This window comes from Agelaius phoeniceus, chromosome 13, assembly GCF_051311805.1.
Source record: "Agelaius phoeniceus isolate bAgePho1 chromosome 13, bAgePho1.hap1, whole genome shotgun sequence".
Taxonomy (NCBI): domain Eukaryota; kingdom Metazoa; phylum Chordata; class Aves; order Passeriformes; family Icteridae; genus Agelaius; species Agelaius phoeniceus.
This window is the reverse complement of record NC_135277.1, coordinates 18,604,103-18,623,301: the sequence shown is the minus strand read 5'-3', so window position 1 is coordinate 18,623,301 and position 19,199 is coordinate 18,604,103. Positions and strand designations below refer to the sequence as shown.

Here is a 19,199-nt window from a genome sequence, read left to right as displayed (position 1 = left end):
GGACTGTGCCAAGCAGTTGAGCTGGCAGCTCCCACCACATTCCTGGGAAAGAGTAGGAAAAGGGATGGTGGGAGTGCTGGGGGGACCACTCTGTCCCTGCCAGAGCAGGGTGGGCTGAGGGTAATGAGGAGGAGCTCTTAGACCATGGCAAGCCAGAGCCTGGAGCACCCCAGCACGAAGGGATCACAGCCCAGTACACACCAGAGCATGATGAGCACGGACATGGTAATGTGGGGAGAGGCTCAGGGCAAGGGAGTAGAGAAAAAGGCAAAATTCAGCTTATTCCAGAGGTGTTCTACACACAACTTCTGGGAGCCAGGCTGCTGCTTTGGTACAAATCAGCAGAAGGATGTAAGGTTGGGCACTCAGCAGTGATTCCCAAGGGCTGGAAGAGCACCTGTGAGCAGGCACAGAACCCACCTCTAACCCCAAACCTCCCATCCCCACTTGGAAGGGCTCAGGCTCTCTGATTGTTGGGAGCCATCCTCCTCATCCCCTCAGCTTCTCATCCTTCTCCTCCATGTGTTTGACCCCAAAGAGCAAAAAACACCTCAAGGCACTTTTTGGAGAGGGAGATCCTGCCAAAGCCAGGATGGAGCTGGGCTGTCTGCTGCTGGAGAGCTCCCCATGGCCCATTCCCCATGCTGCTCCTGTGGGTGCCAGTGATTGCTGAACTGCATCCTCCCACCCACCCTTGTCTGCAGTGTGGAACCTCCCTGGAAGCAGAGGGCTGTTGGGCCAGGTCTTGGTGAAAACAAGTCTCTTTTAATACTTTTGGAATACAAGAGAGAAAGCAATACCTAAACACAGTGTGGGATCAGGGATCCATCTTGCACCTGTTTTCCAGAGCTGAAGACCATCCTGGCTCCCTTCAGAGGCAGTTGGGTGCTTCATGGGAACCAGTGCTGCTCCCCCGGCGCTCACCCCACGGCTTTCTGCTTCATTAACCCCTTCTTTGCTCCCTGATGGATCTTTGCATCCAGCTTCCCTGTAAAGAGGGGATTAAAGAAAAAAGAAAAACACAACAAACCCTCATCACTCTTTATTTTTAAATGCTATTTGCAATGCAAATGAGCTGGAGGCAGCGAGGTCTCCTAGTTAGTGTGTTCCTGTCACATCCAATTATCCTGCTTGAGGAGCCAGGCGTTTCCAGCCGCCCTGGCCTCCCTCTGCAGGCGCGACACCGGGGAGCCAGGGGCAAGCGTGTCCGACGTGGCCAAGGGGGGGAAATTCAGCCAGGAGAGGAGTGAATTCACATCCAGCACTCGCCTGCCACTACCAGGGGGGAAACCAATCCCTGTGCCTGCCCCCAGGATGCTTGGAGGAGATGGGGAACCGTCCAGCAATGTGACAGGGATGTGTTTTTCCACGGTGCGGCAAAGGGCAGGAGTGGGACAACAAACCCTCAGCTTGGGATGATGGTGCAATGGGTACCCAGTGTGATGGGGACACCTGCTCCACGTTGCTACGTGCCAGGTTGGTGGTCTCCAAGGCCATCTGCTGCCTTTGCCACCAGGGAAAACCTCAGCCAGCAGCTCCAGTGGGACCTGGAGAAAACACTGCCTTCTCCTTGTCCTTCACAGCCCTTGGGGACTTCATTGCCAGCTCTGCTTTCCCACCGGGGAGAGGAGCAGGACACCAGAACATGGGATTTTGGGTAACTCCTGCTGAAGAAGCCAGCAGCCAGGCATAGTGATGTGCTTCCTCAGAGGAGTGTCCTCGTCCTCTTCTTCCTGCCAGTAAAAATGCAAGGATGCTCCTGCTCTCCCAGAGCCAGCTTCCCAGAGAGGCTCTGCCAGCAGCCAACACTGGCCACCTCCTCTAATGCCACATCTCCCCAGGACTTGCCTTCCTGCTGCTCCCCTTGGATCTTCCCATCCTCTAAATGCCAGCCTCATCCTGTCTCTGCAGCTGGGAACAGAGACAGGGAAAGATACACCAGGCTCCAAAGTTCTGCTTCAACCACTGCTCCAAAATCTGCTGGTAAATGTCCATGTGCCATAAGAAGCAGGTGCTTCTCCAGAGAAAATGGCTCCTAACCAGCCAGTGACCATTACCTTCTCTTCAAACCAAGAAAACTTCTCAATTCCAGTTGAACAAAGACAGTTTATAGATCACCATGCCACAGATCCACAAACTGAAACATGGCTTGGAAGATGTTCTGGAAGATCCTCCATCCCCCTTGGCCACCCCAGAGAAAACTCTGCCCCCATCACCTTAGGATGGGGAAGAAGCCCCCTCCTTGCAATCGCTGTTTCCAGTCACTGGCACCCCAGCAGGCTGAGCCAGCCCAGCAGTGTGTCAGACCACCCTGTCCCCACATCAGGGGTGGTTCTGGCAGGAGAAAGGCAGCAAGTTCACATTCTCTCTATGCTCTGGTCCCCCAACACCACCTACAGTCACCAGGGCTGTGTACTTTTCATGTGCCTGCCTGCTTCTCCTGGACCCCAAAAACACTGGGTAGCTCCTCTGCTCTTCCAGCTTGCAAACACCACACACCACACAGGTAACCTTTAAGAAAAGGCTAAAATAAGGCAAAGCCCCAGGGTCCCTTGCTCTTTCTGCTCAATGATTCAAGGCCTCTTGTCTCACACCATGTCCTCTGCTCCTCTTCACTCTTCCAGGCACTGGCTGTTGGAGGGAGGCTTCTAATTGATGCTTCAGGGTAGCTTTGCCTGGATTCAAGGAAATCTCCCACGAGAAAGGCCAATGAGCTTTGTCCTCTTGCACTAAAACTACAAGGGGACATATCTGGGGAGAGCTGTGCTCCCAGATGCAACGCTGTGCCCACCCCTTCCACAAAAACAATGACCCTGGCAGCAAAAATTGAGCCATGCTAGGGTTTTTTTCCCATCCCCAGGCTGCTAGAAACAATTTGCAACAGAGAAGCATCCGGATGTCACTGTGGCGAGGTCCATGCTGTTATCTGGCAAGGAAAACTGCTCTGGCTTGGCTTCCCAACAGGACAAACTGGCATTTTGTCATGGTTTGAGCCAGGTTTCAAGGAGACCAGGGCAGCCAGCAAGCCCAAGTGGGGATGTGAGCTGGCACCTTCCCTCTGCTCAGCTTCCAGCTGGGAGAATTAAGCTTCTGACTGCCTGGGATGCAATGCCAGCTTCTATTAAAACAGCTCCTTGCGCCGATGAGAGGTCAAAGGCTTCCCTGCTCCTTCCTCAGGCTGTCATAAATATCACCCAGACGGACCATGTCCCTTCTGGGAGGTGAACACACAGCTCCACAGCCCCCCTGTGCTGCTCCTGTGACAGCTCCTATTGGGATGGAGGGCAGGGAAGGCAGGGCCAGCAGTGGGAGTGGGAGCACAGGCAGCCGCCAGCACAGCCGGCTTCCTTCCAGGCTGTTAGACTGATCCTTCTCCAAGCAGGAAAGTGTCACAACACAAAGGAGATGATGTGACAGATGGGGAGGGGACTGGCAGCACCTGCACCCGGCAAGGCAGACGTGCAGGAGCCGCAGAGCAGCTTCACCCTCTCCCACCCACGGCCAGACAGAGGCAGAGGTGGGAGTGAAGGAGCACGAGAGCCTGGTGAGGGCAAAGGAGAGGTTAAAACAAGAGGAAAAAAGGATGCAGTGGCTGCACCAGCACACAAGGGCCACGAGGCTAACCCACAGCCAAGATTTGCATCCTAAATAACTCCTGCCTGCTCACTGGCACTCAGAATAACCCATCCAGGGGGAGGACCATAAGTGAGATTCAAACACCTGCAGGTCTCCAAGCACTGGTCAGCATTGGCTGAATACACCTCCCAGCTGCTGCTCAAAAAGGCAAGGAAGAAACCAAATGGTTTTGCAGGACATCCCAACACCCAGCTGTGGGAGAAAGGTGATTCCCTGAGCAGAGAGGGAAAAAGACCCTCAAAGCCAACAAAAATAACCTTCTGCTGTGTTTCAAAAAAACCCTTATTAACCAGTCCTGAGAAATCCCAACACTCCCAAACCCCAGGTACTAGCCCAGTGATCCATGTGGAAAGGAGGGAGATCACCCAGTTGTCAGCTCTGCTGAATAAACAGCCAAGACTCTTCCTGCTTCTGCTGCTTTTAGCCCGTCAAATTAATTTTTCACATCCCCTGCAAGCGCGTGCGGTGCCTTCCCCGGGCTGTGTGCTGGGGAGGCTGCTAATAAGGACGGAGCTGACTGCGGGCTCCCCAGCTGCCGCATTCCCTCCTCCATCCTTTTTATAGCAGCGGGCAGGGATAACTGGCAGCCTGCGGAGGGGCTGGTGGCTCGTAAAAGGGACTAACGACGCTGGCAAGCGCAGCGCGGACAGATGCTGCGGCACTTCCCCGCGCGCTCTGCCAGGACATCCCATCCCACCCCATCCCATCCCACCGGCCTGCAGATGGGGAACATCCATCTGGCCCTGCAGCTCTTGCTGTTCAAGCCCTCGCTGCCCTCAGGGGCAAGAGTGTGGTTTGGAACTGCAGGACACGGAGGGTGCCTGGATCTGCCTGGGCATTGCTGCACCGACTCCTCTTCTAACCCAGGCTGGTGCCGGCAGCAGATCGGCCACCGACACGACTGCTCTTTGACTCCCCAAGTGTTTGCAGAGGCAGGAAGAAGCATGTATTTGGAAGGAAGCAACATCTGGGGAAGGGGGAACTGAAGACAAAAAAATATTACAGATGTATTTGAGCCATTAAACAAACACCTCCAGATCAAAGAGCAGACGGCGAAGGTTGGGAACTCATCTGGCAACGGCAAGCTGGGGTGGCAAGGGGAGCCAGCTCTGAGGGCTGGGGGGGCACCTGGGGAAACTTTACTACTTACAGATTTTGTGTTTTCCTTTGATGGGAAACTTCAGAACCATCTCCTGGGGATTCGTGCAGATAAAGACAAATGGAGAGCCAGACTCCTGGCTCAGGTCCGGATACTGTGAAACACAGAGAGACACAGAGAGCAGAGTCAGGACTGCTGCATGGGCACAGAAAGAGCTCAGTGGGCAAGAACAGAGAGATCTTAGCCAAGACATGGGTTATATGGAGGCTGTAGAAGCTCAGACCAAACCACTTCAAGAACTTCTAATGAAAAGAAAACCCCAACAATTCCAGGTCTGGGTCTTATTCTGCAAGCCCCTTGCTCAGGCTCTTCCCACTGTGCCTCTGCTGGAGCTTGCTGCCTCTTTGGATCCACCCACCCTGGGTGTTCCCAAACCCCTTTCAGCCCCCTTTAGAACCAACCTGTGCCACCCCTGTGGTTTCACATTTGATTTAGGCTGATTAGAACCCTGGGATGTTGAGAGGGAGGTGGTACCATCACCAGCCCACCTGGTTCACTGGGACAAGCAAGGGACAGACTTTCAGCCTGATGCATCCCTGGATTCAGACGACCAGGAATGTGAATATTTGCACTAATCCCTAACTGGTCATGGACAGCACACCAGCACCACAACCAAAACAACCTGCCAAACCCAGCCTGAAATGACCACCAGAAAGGTGGCCACCACCAGCTGTCCCAGCACAGATACATCCCCAAATGTTCCCCACAAAGCTCAATCCCAAACACAAGGATTTGAGACTTGGAGAGTGTGCACAGTCCTGCTGTGGGACACACATTCCTTGATACTCACTTGCATACAAAAGGTGAGCAACACACCTGCTACATACCAAGGTGATGGCTCAGAGAGACCAGCTCAGGGCTGGCTCCATTCACAGAATCAGTGGAGGGATTTTAACACACTGAAGACATGGGGGAATTTTAAAGGAAGAGAATAAACAGATTATAGAATCATAGAAACATTTAGATTGGAAAAAGACCTCTAAAATTGTTTCTCTCATTAACCATGTGGGGAAAAAGAAGAAAAAACACACTCCATGCAGGAAGCACACCAAGATCCTGGCTGGCTGCAGCTCAGCCTCCCTGGCATTCAGAGGTGAAATGCAAAACAGTCATAAAAAATGTATGTCTCAGCTCTCACCTCAGATTGTCCATGAGCTGCAGAGCTGGTGCTGACAGGCGCTGAGGCCAGCACATGCCACGAGGATGCTCCAGCCCAGGAAACCCTGCTCAAACAGACTGCGGAAGTGGTTTTCCTTCCATGGGAAAAATGCCTTCTTTTTTTTCCTGCTCCCCTGCCTTCCTCAAGCAGATCCATCAAGGCTGCTGGAGGGGACAGGATGCCAGAGCAGATGGAGCTGCGTGTCCTGGCAAATCCCCCATTTGTTACTAACAAATGACTCCTAGGCCGAGTGTTTGAAAAGCTCTCACCGACCTGCCAAAATGAGTTTGGATTTGCCCTGGAACAGCTGGGCACGGCGAGGGAAGCAGGGAGCGACCTGCTCTCCCCACACTGCAGCAGGGTTTGGCAGCATTGCCAGCAGTTCAGGGAGATTTACAGAAGCCCAACGCTGGGATTGGATCAACCAGGGGAAGCGTTTCCAAGCCCTCTCATTTTACAGCAGCCTGTAAGAGCTGTGCACTGGGTAAGAGAGAGGTACAAGCACTCAGCTGCTCCGTGCTGGGGAGGAGGAGCTGCCCTGATCCACACCATGCACCCATGCCCTGCTGCACCGACCCAGCCTTGGACAGGTTTCTTCCTCTCTGTTCTTTTTTGGCTGAGTCACCTTACTTGACTTGCTTCCACTGCTCCGTGCCCATGCCAAGGATTTTCATTTCCCATCTGCAGGGAAGGAGGATCTTGGAAGGTTAGGAAGAGCCAATGTGAATTTCCCCAGTCAATGCCTGGAGAGTGCGAAATGCTGGCACTGCTCTGTCGCTCTCGGCATCTCCCGGGTGACCGGTGGCACCTCCGTGGCTGGAGGACCTGAGGACAAGCCAAAGGACCAAGGTCCTTCAAGGCTGGAGGACCAAAGGCTACCCAAACCTGGCTGCAGAGGTGACCCTTCCTGCTCCACTACCCCTGCTTCAGCCCATGGCTTCTTCAGCCAGGTGGGGCAGCCAGGACGGGTGTGTGGCAGAGGTCCTGCTGCTGGGATACAGCTGCCTCCCAAATCCCCTCAGCCACATCTCCCAGGTGCACCAGAACACCACCATGTCCCCTTCACACCTTTTACAGCCCCATCCTAGGAACATCTCCCAAACAGGCACCAGCAGTGAAGCAATAGCAAGTTGGTTTCACCCACTGACAGCTTTCATTCTAAACCTGGATCAAGCCTTCAGCTCCAACAGTTCCTGCTCGATCCTATCTCAAGGCCAAGGTGGATGCCACAACTGTGACTTGAATTCCTGCTTCCACACCACAGCCTTTCATCTTTGCTCCCAGGGTGCATCTCAGTCTGTGAGCCAAACCCCTTTGTGTCCTTCATTTTAAAAAGCTTTGGTCCTTCCTCTGGCATCCTACTTCCAGGAGGCAGGGAAGGATCCTCTCATCCAGCCACTGCATTTAAGGCTTCCTATTGTACCTAACCCAGAAACCTCTTATCTCATCCTGGTGAACAAAAATCCAGAATATTCCTGTGGGCTGGAGCCAAGAAAGAGCCATAAACCCTTTCCTCTGCCTAGAGTCAGGATGTTCCCAAGCAAGGAAGATGAGGCTGAGCTCCCACAAGATGCTGAGCCAAGCCAACAGCCCAGCTCCCTTCTTCCCCCAGTCTCTTCCATGAGTACATTCCATTCATTCATCCCACAGAAATTTAGGAAGCCCCACTCTCAGTGGAGATGCTGCCATCAAGATACCAAACAGGTCTGCCTCTGTTACGTTGTCCAAAGCTGCCCAAATTTAAGTGCCAAAACCTAATTTCTCACTGTTTCTGCTGTGAAAAGTCAGTTGTGTTACTCTACTGTCTCAAAATCCAGAAGTTTAGGAGACAGAGAAAAAATTTATTCCCAACTACTCCACCCCACAGGCAGCCTATCATCACTTCAGTAAACCTGAGCTTGGAATAAAAGCCCAAACCTAGAGCTGGTGTGGCAGAGGGAGAGGACAGAGCATTTCCTGTCATATCGTTCAGATTGGACAGGGCTTGGTGTCACTGGCTCTAGTGGGAGGTGTGTTTCACCCCAGGGCAGGGAATGAGATGAACTTTATGGTCACTCCCAACCCCAACCAGTCTGGGATTCTGTGATCCCCAGTAAAGACAATCTCCAACAGCAGTTTTTTCAAATAAAAGGTCAGTTCAGAGTGAAACCATGCTCCCTCTCTTCCAGAGACCAAGAATCAAACCCAGCCAGGAGTCTGCTGGGGGATGTCCCTTCTTAAATTCAACAGCACTCATCTCTCTCATATTGGGGGTGTTTAATAAGATAGGTGCTGCTACTCCAGCTTTACACTGCCTCTACCTGGAAGCAACCTGGCATTTAGAAGGTGGATACAACAAATACAGTCCAGAGACTAGATTGTCCCTCAAAAAGGAGCAAACCTGCCCTTCTCCAATCCTGCAGATGACCAGAGAAGCTCAAAAGAGAGAGGTTATGCAATGCAACCACAGTGTGAAAAAAAAGATTCAGCCTCCTTTCAGACCTTCTGCCACCTTGTAGTCAGCAGGCAACAAGGGAGGTGGGAGGCCAGTGGGCTCTGTGGGCTGCAAACAGCTGATGTGGCTCACCAAGAGCTGCTCCTCCCACTGCTTCACACCAACACCCCACAGACACACTCTACACACAGCCTCCACACAACCACTGCCCCCCCTGCTCGTCCCACCTCTCCAGCTGGGCTTCACTTTGCTGCTAACAGGTCTGGAAGACCCCAGCTGTGAGGAGATTAGGTGGGAGGGAAGAGAAAAGCAGATCTCAAGGCAGCTTAACACCTGCAGGAAGAGCTCGAGGTTAAAGGAAGGTGGAAAAGGGAGCTGAGCCCTGGGCTCCTCCAAAAACCGGCCACCAGACTCACCCTCACGCCAGAGCCAGCGCTTTGAACACGTATTAAGTGGCTATCAGATGTCCCCAACAGCCACCCAGCTCAAGCTGCAAGCAGGGATAATTGCTAATGAATGTTCCCTACACTTTGTTTTCACCATCCCTCGTCTCCCATCACCAGCTTGTCACCACCAGGAATAGCAGCAGGGCTGCCAGCCTCCCGCTCCACAGCCCACAGCAAAAGAGCAAAGGAGGGGACGAGCCAGCTCAGAGCCAGCAGAGACACAAACCCACCTTCTCTGACATCTGAGAAAAAAAAATCCTGCTATATTTTTCCCCCCCCCACACCAATCTGTTACACTTTTTCCTTTCCCAATTTAGGTAAAGCCTGCAGCAGGATGCTGGGGCCATGCAGGCTCACCCAGCATTCCTGGTACTAATGCAGCATTTGGGACCCTTTGCTCATCCTGATTGCATCTCCACAGGAAAAAAAAATATCCCAAACCCCTCAATTCCTGCACCTCTCCCCAATAAGCTGCACTGGCTTGAACCCAACTGCTGTGACCCAAAGGCAGGGGAATGGAAAGAGCAGAAGGAAAACGTCCTGGGGGGAAGCCAAACCATCACTAACGAGATGAGCTCTGCTCTGGTGCATCCGAGGCAGGAACAAAGGCACCGCGTGCACGGAGCAGCAGCTCTGCACAGCACAAAGCCCCAGCGCACTCAGCAGCTTCTCTAGCGACCCTCCAGGAGCATTCTTGCTCTCATTAAGGCCTGGGGACACAAAGGGGTGGGAACAGTCCTGGTTTCACACACGCCAGCCAGCCTGTGGAGCCCTGCAATGCAGCCTGAGCTTTCCTTGCCATGGGAGTGCACATCCCGGTTAGCCGGAGCGTGGCGGAGAATTGCACGCTGGAACCTGTGGTCCTTCCCCTGGCCACTGCCACTCTCTCCATCTTACAGCTGCTGGGGACACCAGCAGCCAGGAGGTGCTTGAGATGCTCTGCAAGGTTCATGATGGAAAGGGGTGAATCATTTTCCTGGCATGGCTCCTCAGTGAACAACAGGGAAAACACGGCTCGCTCTGCCAGGCAGTGCCGGGCCAGGACACTCGCTCCAGCCTTCCTTTCCCTGCTGCTCTCCAAGAGCCTTGAAATAAAAGAGACAGCACTGGAAAGCAATGCTGTCTGGAAAGAATAAAAGCAAGCAGACCCCATGTGCTGGCAAGAGAGTTCACCATAAAATGCATTCAAAGGGGAAAAAATCACCCTGGTGGAGGCAGCATCTCCTCTGACAGAGCGGGGCTGCTGGATCCAGCAGTGGCAATAAATCAGCGCCCCCCAGCAGGCAGAAACACACACTGGGCTCGTCCTGGCTGTTGGAGACACCCCTTGGCCACGTGCAAAAAGAGGAATGGGATGCAAGGGATCCCCTGGGAGCCCAACTTCCTTCACCCTGTTTTCTTGGTGATTTGTGGGAGAGGCGGATCTGCTCTTCTTTCATGCCTCATAAGCTTCATCGCTGTCAGAGACACGTAACAGGTAATTAACTACTAAACAGCCATTTTCTCCTCCTCTCCGGAGGGAAATTGCTCACCATCCAGCTAGAAAATGTTTCTTCAGTGGTTTGCAAGAGGGAAAAGAAAATGGGCAGCTTTTTGGGAGGGATGGGGGTGCTGCAGCCAAATAAGGGCACTTGCAGCAATGCCTGCACCACAAACACACGGATCCAGGAGAAATGAAGCCATCAAATCTGAGAGATAATGCTTAATTGGATGTGGGTGCCACTGTGCCCAAGCCACATTTGGCCTGTCACTTTTCCAAGAAAAGTGGTTTAGGAGCATCAGCTCCCTGTCATTTGTTCTGACAGCAGTGGTCTCCATCATCTCTTTACAAGGATGTTCCCTTTGGGGAATTATCCAGCCAATTCTCTCAACACAGCCTTCACCCTGAGTGCCCCAGGGCACATTCACCCAAAGGTGACACCCAACTGCAAACAGCAGATCCAGGTTTACCACCACTGTGTCACCTCCTGATTCAGCCCTCCAGTCCTGAAAAGCACTTGCAGAGCACCAAGTGCTTCACTCTGAGTTTTGATCACCCTCATGACACAGTCTTGCATCACACTTCCAACTCCAAGCACATTGTCAAGCACCATTTTTAAGGTCATATGCCAACCAGCCTTTGGCCCATGAGAAATGTAACATTTTCCTAAACAGAAACCCTAAGCACATCCAAGTTTCTAGAAATGCCAAATTTTCTAGCTCGAGGCAGAAACATCCAGAACATGCACCCAAAGAACACTACAAGCTGTCCTTGGCCATGGAAGAGCTCAGGGATGCAGCAGAGCTGCTCCACAGAGGCTGTGTCAGCAAAGGGATGCACGTTGATGTTCAATTCAAATCAACAGAACACGAAAAGAAGGAAAAAAAAGTAGGATCACAAAGAAATCCAAACAAAAGCCGTCAGCCAAACTTTTGTTTGAAAGCCTGTCAGGTCTAGACTGCAACGTGTGAGGAAGGAACAGCTCGAAACCACAGCTGCTAATGGTTATGGATTTGGCAATCAAAATGTCTTTGTTAAAAAAAAAGAGAAAAAAAGTTAACTGCCTGACTATTGAGGCTACAAACCGCAGCCTTGATGCATTGTTGCAGTCAACATCCTCCCTGCTGTTCCTGAGCGCTTACAGCTGCTGCTGGCAGCTCGTGTGCTGGCACATGCTCCCTGCACCAGGATGCACAAGGAATTTTGTGAGCCTGCCTTCCTTTCCCCTTCTTCCCACCACAATGCCTGGCAGCCCTGGGCTGCTCTGCCCCTCGCATGCCTGGCTGGTATAACCAGATGCAGGCGCAGCAGGCTGGGATCGCCGCGGGATCCTTCCCTGGAGGGGCGGATCCATCCCCATCCGGTGGCTGCTCCCCGCCTCCAGCCCAGAGCCCGGCTCCCATCGAGGTGTCTCTACACCACGGGCTGTACTTTGATTTGAAGGGCAGGGGAAGCAATTAAAACATAGTAAGTAATAAGAGGACTTTGAAATGTAGATTTAAAATGCAGCCTTGTGCTGGTGCACTCCGAGCTGTCTGCCAGGGCTCCGGAGGGCTCGGCAGCTGCACAGCCCAGCTCTCCCTGAACCGGCAGTGCAGGACCTGCAGCCACCAACACCCTCCTGCCCTCACATCCCAGCCCAGGACAAAACCCGCCCATGGTAAGCCCTGGAAAGGCTGGAGATATTTATAGAGTGCCTGACAACCAGTTCAGGAGAAACTGGGTGGACTTGGAGTAATGTTTGGGAAGGTACTAGGCTGAAAGGGCTGTTTGCATGCCCCTGTGCCAAGGGACAGCAAGGGCAGGGCTAAACGCAGCCCCATCACCTGCACCATCAGCAAGGAGAAGGGAAAAGCAACAGGGAGGAGGAGCTGAGGGGAACCAGAGTACCTCAGCTGGCTACATACAGTCAGACTTCAAGCAGCTTCACAAAGTCCTTTCACAGTCAGAGCTGGGAAGAACAGGGGTAGGACGTGCAACCAAGCCGGAAAACCCAAACGCTGGGAACACAGCCCTGCCCTGGCTCACTTGGGCAGCTGCCTCTCCCCATGCTGACCCTTGCTGCTGCTCCCCAAGGAGGAATGATGCCAGCACCTGCCCCCAGGACTGATTCAACCCCTCAAAAGGGATGGGATCTCTCACAGGACCAGGAAATGCATTGGAGCAACCGGTCTGTTCAGGGTTAGGAAATCAGTGACACACCAACAAAAGCTGAAGCAAGCAGAGTCCTTGGGCACTCTGCATCTACTATGGGGGTTGCATTCTGCAGCTGACACATCATTTGGGGTCACTATGGAAAGGGTGGTCACAGCCCAACCTGGATGGGAAGGCAGTGGGGCACCTGACCTGGGGCACCAGGTCAGTTTTATCTAACCCTCAGTTTCAGGATTAAATAAAACCCAAACACTGAGAAGGCAGCAAGTATCAGTGACCACATCTGAGAGAGGGAAAAGGCCCTGCCAGCTCATGAGTAGTTTGCTGAAATGGTAGCAGAGGCAAAGTCCACAGTCATCATTAATTAAGTCATATGCTTCAGCCTTGGCTTCGCTTTCTCCCTTGGGTCTAGGAAACCAGAGGAGAGGGCAAGCAGGCCTCTATCATTCGATTTCTTTGGCATGCTAATGCATTCCTAAATTAATCATCATCAAGTGACAATCTCTCCTTCATCTTAACAGCCTGAGCAGTGACCTGAGCAAACCTGCTGGCTTATGCAAGGCAGCTGGAGCCTCAGAAGAGCCTCTGATGAAAACCAAAGCACTTCCCATATGGAAAAACTCCCCCATCTCTTACCGTCTCTAATTCAAACCAGCTGCATTCCTGCTCTGCTCCCAGAACCACAAATCGGGGGATTTTGTGGGGTGAGAACCTGAATTAAAGAGATGCATCACCCTGTGAGCCAGCCTAATGCCTGACACCACTGGATCTGGCATCTGGCTACACAGAAAAGACAAATTCAGCTCTGGAGAATGCAGGGCCCTGTAAAGTTCAAAGGCCTTTCGTGGGTTGCAATCATTAACAACCACCTAGCCTGCTCCAGAAGGAAGGATATCTGACCTAGCTAAAAATCCTCCACTGGGAGAGGTGCCTCAGGAATGAGAAGGCAAATATCCTGGTGGTGGAGGCAAGGAAGGGGCCAGGACAGCCACAGCACCACACAAACAGGCATTTGTCTCACTCGGAGCCTGCACTAGGAAACCCTTCCCTCAGGGACCAGGTCCTCATAAAAAGTCTCTATGCATTTATACTGTTCTTAGAAGCACACATCAATGTCTATGTTTGTGTTTCTCCCTCCCATTAACTCCTTAGGAAAATACTCCCAGAGGGCTATTGTTCCTTTATTTGGAGATAATCTAAACAGGCACCTTCTGGAGTCTAAATATAGAAAGTCCCTACCCTTCTTCACTCCTATTTGAGAATCTAAACCAAGTTCTGTACACTGGGCACCTGAGTTCATTTTTTTTTGTTGCTCTTTTCACCAGGGAGGGAAGAGGAGGCCAAAAGTTTAAACCCAAATTTCCTGAGTGGGAAAGCTGGAGTCTATTTAAATGATAGTTGTAATCTCGTGGCACAAAAATAGCTTCTACATGTTCCCTGAGCAGATTTAGGACACTAAGTGATCACCTAGAAATGAAAAATAAACACTTAACTCCCATCAAACATAATTAGCCAATATTTCAGCCTGGTATAATAACTCCATCCAGGTACTGGCACTCGAAATAAGCCAAACACACCTATCAACCACCAAAACAGCAGCAGGAAACACTCTTTTTCCAGTTAAATAGCCTCTCAGATCAAAGCCATTAGCAGAAGGAACATGGACTTCAGAGCACATGGAAATGGCATCAATGTAAACACTTCCCTGCTGGCTTTAGTGCTGTGCCAAGGCCTGCCTGCCCCATCCCACAGATCCCAAGTGGGCACTGCTGAAGTCACTGACACCTCCTGCAGGAAAACAAGGGCAGCTCCTTGCTCTGCTCAAGGTGTCACTGACGTCAGCCCCGGAGCAAGGAAAAGCCTCAGTGAACACTTGGATCTCCAAGGGGGAAAAAAGCTTCCAGGTCACCTCTAGCTGAAAAGTGTAACAAAGGAATCATTCTGGTCTTGAGCAGGGATTTTTGGGTTGCTGCCAGGAAGAGAAGGAAATGAGCCCAGAATGTGCTCTGAGGAGGGGCAAGATGTGCAAAGCTCAACTGGAAATCCTGAGATTTCAGAGGGATCTGCAGGCACCAGGCAAGCAGGGCTGAGTTCAGGCTGCAGCTCCTGCTGCAGTTCCCTGCAAACAGAACAAGTGACACTGAACACCTGGGCTGGACCCTCCTGCCTGAACACAACTTCTGTTGCCAGAGCAGCTTCAAGCCAAAGATCACAGCTCTGAGCAGCAAGATGTGGTGTAAATAACCTCTGACTGGAAGAATTGCTTTATTTTTCACGTGGGAAAGAGACCCAGAGGAGCAGATCTAACTAGTTCATGCAATAAGCAGCATAACTGGGATTAGGGTACCTGACGTGCCACTGATCCTAATCACAAGGACATCTCTGCTCTTCCTCTGCTCTCTGCCAGCTCCAGCACTACAGATTCTGTTCCATCATCACTTCCCACACGTCCTCAGGATCTGCAAACCATCTCAACAACGTCAGCTGGGCCTCAAATGCTGCAGGTAGGGCAGAGGAAGGTAGGGACCGCCCCCTCTCAGTGGTGATGAAAGGCCAGGCTTACATGTGCAGCAAAAATGTGGTTAAATAACCCCTCCCTGGTCATAATGCAAAAGCTCTGGCAGGGAATGGGTCTGACTGTGCTGGGGCAGTGTTGCTTAATTTTGTTTTTTTGAGCACAAGTGTAAAAAAAAAAAACATTAAATGAGGATAATGATAGAAAAATACCAGCGGGGTGCCACAACATCTTCATTAGCAACTTGAGAGAGGATGCAAACAGCAGGGAAATTAAATCTGCAGACAGTGCTAAACAGGGAGTGGGTGACAGCAGTGAAAGGGCTGAGAGGTAATGGGAGAGTTACAGAGCAGACAGACCACAAAGCCATGGAACCACAGACTGGATAAAGTTGGAAAGGACCTTAAAGCTCATCCCATTCCACCCCCTGCCATGGGCAGGGACACCTTCCACGAGATCAGGGTGCTCCAAGCCCCATTCAACCCAGCCTTGGACACTTCCAGGGATCCAGGGGCAGCCACAGCTGCTCTGGGCACCCTGTGCCAGGGCCTGCCCACCCTCACAGGGAACAATTCCTTCCCAATATCCCATCTAACCCTGCCCTCTGGCACTGGGAAGCCATTTCCCCATACCATGGCACTCCTTGTCCCAGTCCCTCTCCAGCTCTCCTGGAGCCCCTTTAGGCACTGGAGAGGACTCCAAGGCCTCCTCAGAGCCTTCTCTTCTCCAAGCTGAACACCCCCAGGATGAAGAAAAACAGACCTAAGACCAGGAAGAGTCTCCCTTGCCTATGGGAACAAATAGTCACAAGAGTCAAACCAAACTTTTGTGGCTGCCAAAAAACACTGGATCACCACCAAAACACCGTGAGCAAGCCAAGAACTATTTCATCCTCGGGAGGTTGGTATAACCTGCAAGTGAGGCTCACCCTGCACTTGTGAAATGATTTCTTCTGGAACATGCAGGAGCCTCAAACAGGAGGTGGTGAGGAGGAGAGGTGTGAGTCAAAGCAAGCGCCTGGAAAAGCTCCACCAGAGCTCAATCCCCGAGAGGTCTCTGCTCTGCATCACCTCCCCTTGCCTGCTCACACATTCCTTGAAAATACCCAATGTTTCTGCACGCCCTAAGTGGTGAAAAAGCATCATGTTCCTTGCCTTTCTGCCTGAGCTACAAGGAATCTTTGCACACTGGGAAATGGCTGGATCACAGTGCTGACACTGCTGATGAACCCAGGCTGAAACACCCACATGAGCAACAGGAATTTCTTACTCCTGGCGAGACCCAACTCAGATTTCTGAGCTTTGTCATCTTGCTGACAATTGCAATTAAATTCAGCTCAGCTTCCTTCAGATGCACTTGCTGCTCCTGAGAGCCCAAAAAACCAGACATTTCCTCAGAAAGCAACTGCAGAAAGGTTCACATCTCTGGATTTTAGCTCACAAGCGAGGGAAATTACCACTGCTTAAAGGAATCCTGGGAAAAAGAGACAAAACCACCAGAAAAAGGCAGGAAATTAGGGATTATAAGCAGTTTGGAATATGGGAACAGCAAAAAGGCAGAGAAATGCCACAGCATTGAGGAGAAAGGGAAATCTGCCACTAACAGGTTGGATAATGGTGCTCCTGGAATACACTGCTCTGCCTCCAGCCCCTCTGCAGCCAAGCAGTGCCCACAAACTGGGAGGGATTTCCAGAGAATGTGGCTAATTGTGAAGGTCCTCCCTGGGAAGACTCAAGCTAGCTACCTACAGCACAATTCCCAGATCAGAGATGCTGTCACAGCCATTTTACCAATGCCTGAACCATCCACAAAGCAAGAGGAGGGATTGTGACAAACAGAAAAGTACTTGAAAGAGACCAAGATCTGTTTTCCACCACTGTTACAGACAGCAGGAGATGGACAGGAACCTACACTGAAGCCCAAATTGCAAATTAGTGGATGCTACAAAAGAAAATCCCTACAATGGCCTCGGTGCCCCTTCCTCTCCCTCTCCCATGGCTTGTTCCCATACAAAGCCAAATATTCCTGTAGGTTTCATGGTATTCCAGTCCCAAGGCTCCCTCTGCTGCTCATGCTCTAACTTCTCTGCCTTCCTCCTGTGATTAAGAGACACAACCTCATCAGAAATACATTTCCAGGCATCTCTCCCAGGTAAAAACCTCACAGGGTTTGGGAAAGGCAGAGGAGCACTTCCTGAAAAACAGCCCCAACCCCTGCTGCCTCTCCAGCTCTTCACAGCAAGATCATCCTGGTGCATTCTTTCCCAAGGAACTCATTTATTCCACCTCACAAGATGGTCATGGTTCACTACCAAGCCCTACATGGTTTGGTGATTCCCACCAGACCAAACCTGACATGCACAAGGGGCAGTGCAGTGAGCAGGGATGAAATGGGATCAGGAATAGTCGTGCTGGGCTTGGTGCTAAGTGCAGGTTTTATAAGTCCATAAAACACAGCTCAAGGAAAACCCCTGGCCCAGATTTTGGGAGCATGGAGTCAGTCACAGCATCAGGCTCAGGTCTCAGAAGGTCTCTAGTCCAACTTCCCAATCAAAGCAGGCTATTGAATTCAGGTGAGGCTGCCCACAGCTTTGTCCTCTTGGGTCTTGAAAACTTTCCCAGGTCAAGATTGTTCAACCCCTTGGGCAGTGCCTCCCCCATTGCTGGGCCATCCTTATGGTAATTTGTTTCCTTAAGCCACACAACCCTCCCCTTTCAATTTATGACCCTCCTGCCTTGTATGTGAGCACAGAGCCCAGCTCTGTCTCCCAACAACCTCCTTGCAGGAAGGGAGGACCTCTGTGTCTCCTGCCTCTCCTCACAGGGCTCCAGCCCCTAACCACCCTTGTGGTCTCCATGGGATTTGCTCCAGTTTTTCAACAATTTTATGGTGACCCAAGTATTCTAGATGTGGTTTAACCAATACATAGAGTTACCAGTTTCTACTGGTTATGACTCCTCTGGGATTTGTGCCTACTCCAGGACAGCAGGTTAATAGATATTCTCCATTCTATCTATTGGATGCAAGAAGGCCATGGGGTTAGTAAAGCATGAGTTTATTATTTGGTAAATCCACACTTGCTATTCCTAATGTCCCCTTCCTCCATGTGCCCAAAACTGGCTTCCAAGAGCAATCTCTCTATGAGGTTCCCAGAGACCAAGGTGAAACCAACTGGCCTGAAGTGTCCAGATCTCCTTCCTTCCCCTTCCCAACCACAGCTGCATCAGTTACAAAGAGTCCTCTCCTGGTTTCCATAACCATCCCAAGCTAAGAGTGGCCTCACAAGGCCGCCTGCCAATGCTCTCAGCACATCTGGAACACACATCATCACCCATAGACTTTGATCAGTTGAGATTTCTCAAGACTCCTGATTCCAGCCTTGCTTCACTACAGGTAGTCCTGTGGCTCTCCTGTCCATCCTCCCTGGTGGGAAAGAGCTCACCTTTCCATGGTTGCATCTCCAGGTCACTCAGTGCCCCAAACAGGGCACAACACTCACCAGCTAGGCCAGTGTGACATCACCAGTGAGGCCACTGGGACCTCCAGCTCCTGTAAGAAGCACCAGGCAGATGCAGCAGCTCTGGTCCAAGATCCCTCCTACACCAGGGCAGTCAGTGCCACTGGCACCACAGGGCAGGGACAAGGTCCCAAGGCACAGCACCACCACTGGGGCAGAGTTGTCCATGTTTCCATGCTGTCCTGAATTGCCAGGCCCCCTCATGTCCTCTGCCACAGAAATCCCTGCAGTAACTTGTGTCTTCTCAACACAATCTAAAATTTCCACTCAATGTCTTCTCCAGAGGCAAGTTCCACCACTTTAAAAACCTGGTGGTTACTGCAAGCATGGAAAGGTTCATTCCTGTACTCACCTGCTCCTGAAATTGTTCCTGTGATAAACAATCAGTCACGTCCACACAGCCCAGGAGGCATCCTGAGGGATAATCACTTGGAAATTCCACATCTGCAGCAAAAGAAACAGCTCTTCAGGGAGCCCATATTCCCACACACAGCTGGGGTCTTCCAATCCCCAAGTGCCCTTCCCTCTCCTCCACGCACCTCTACTTTTTGAGGCACAAGAACACATACAGCAATTTTAACACTTTTTTGGTGCCTTTTCCAGGTCAGGATCTTCTTCATGAAGGATTAGGGCTGGGACATTTAATTTTATGTATAGCACTCCCTACTCAGCAGAGAGGGATTTCTGACACTGCTCATT

At 51.5% G+C, this 19,199-nt stretch overlaps 1 protein-coding gene across 1 annotated transcript in view; it reads right to left on the bottom strand.

Annotated features, from left to right (window-relative positions):
* Positions 1-745: 745 nt before the first annotated feature.
* Positions 746-19,199, bottom strand: part of TRIP4 (thyroid hormone receptor interactor 4) — a 29,904-nt gene continuing 11,450 nt past the window's right edge. Inside the window, exons 11-13 of the mRNA XM_054641969.2 lie at positions 18,853-18,944; positions 4,787-4,889; positions 746-988 (exon numbers count right to left, since the gene is read on the bottom strand). Coding sequence (XP_054497944.2) covers positions 921-988; positions 4,787-4,889; positions 18,853-18,944 — 263 coding nt within the window. The 3' untranslated portion in view covers positions 746-920. The remainder of the gene's footprint in view (positions 989-4,786; positions 4,890-18,852; positions 18,945-19,199) is intronic.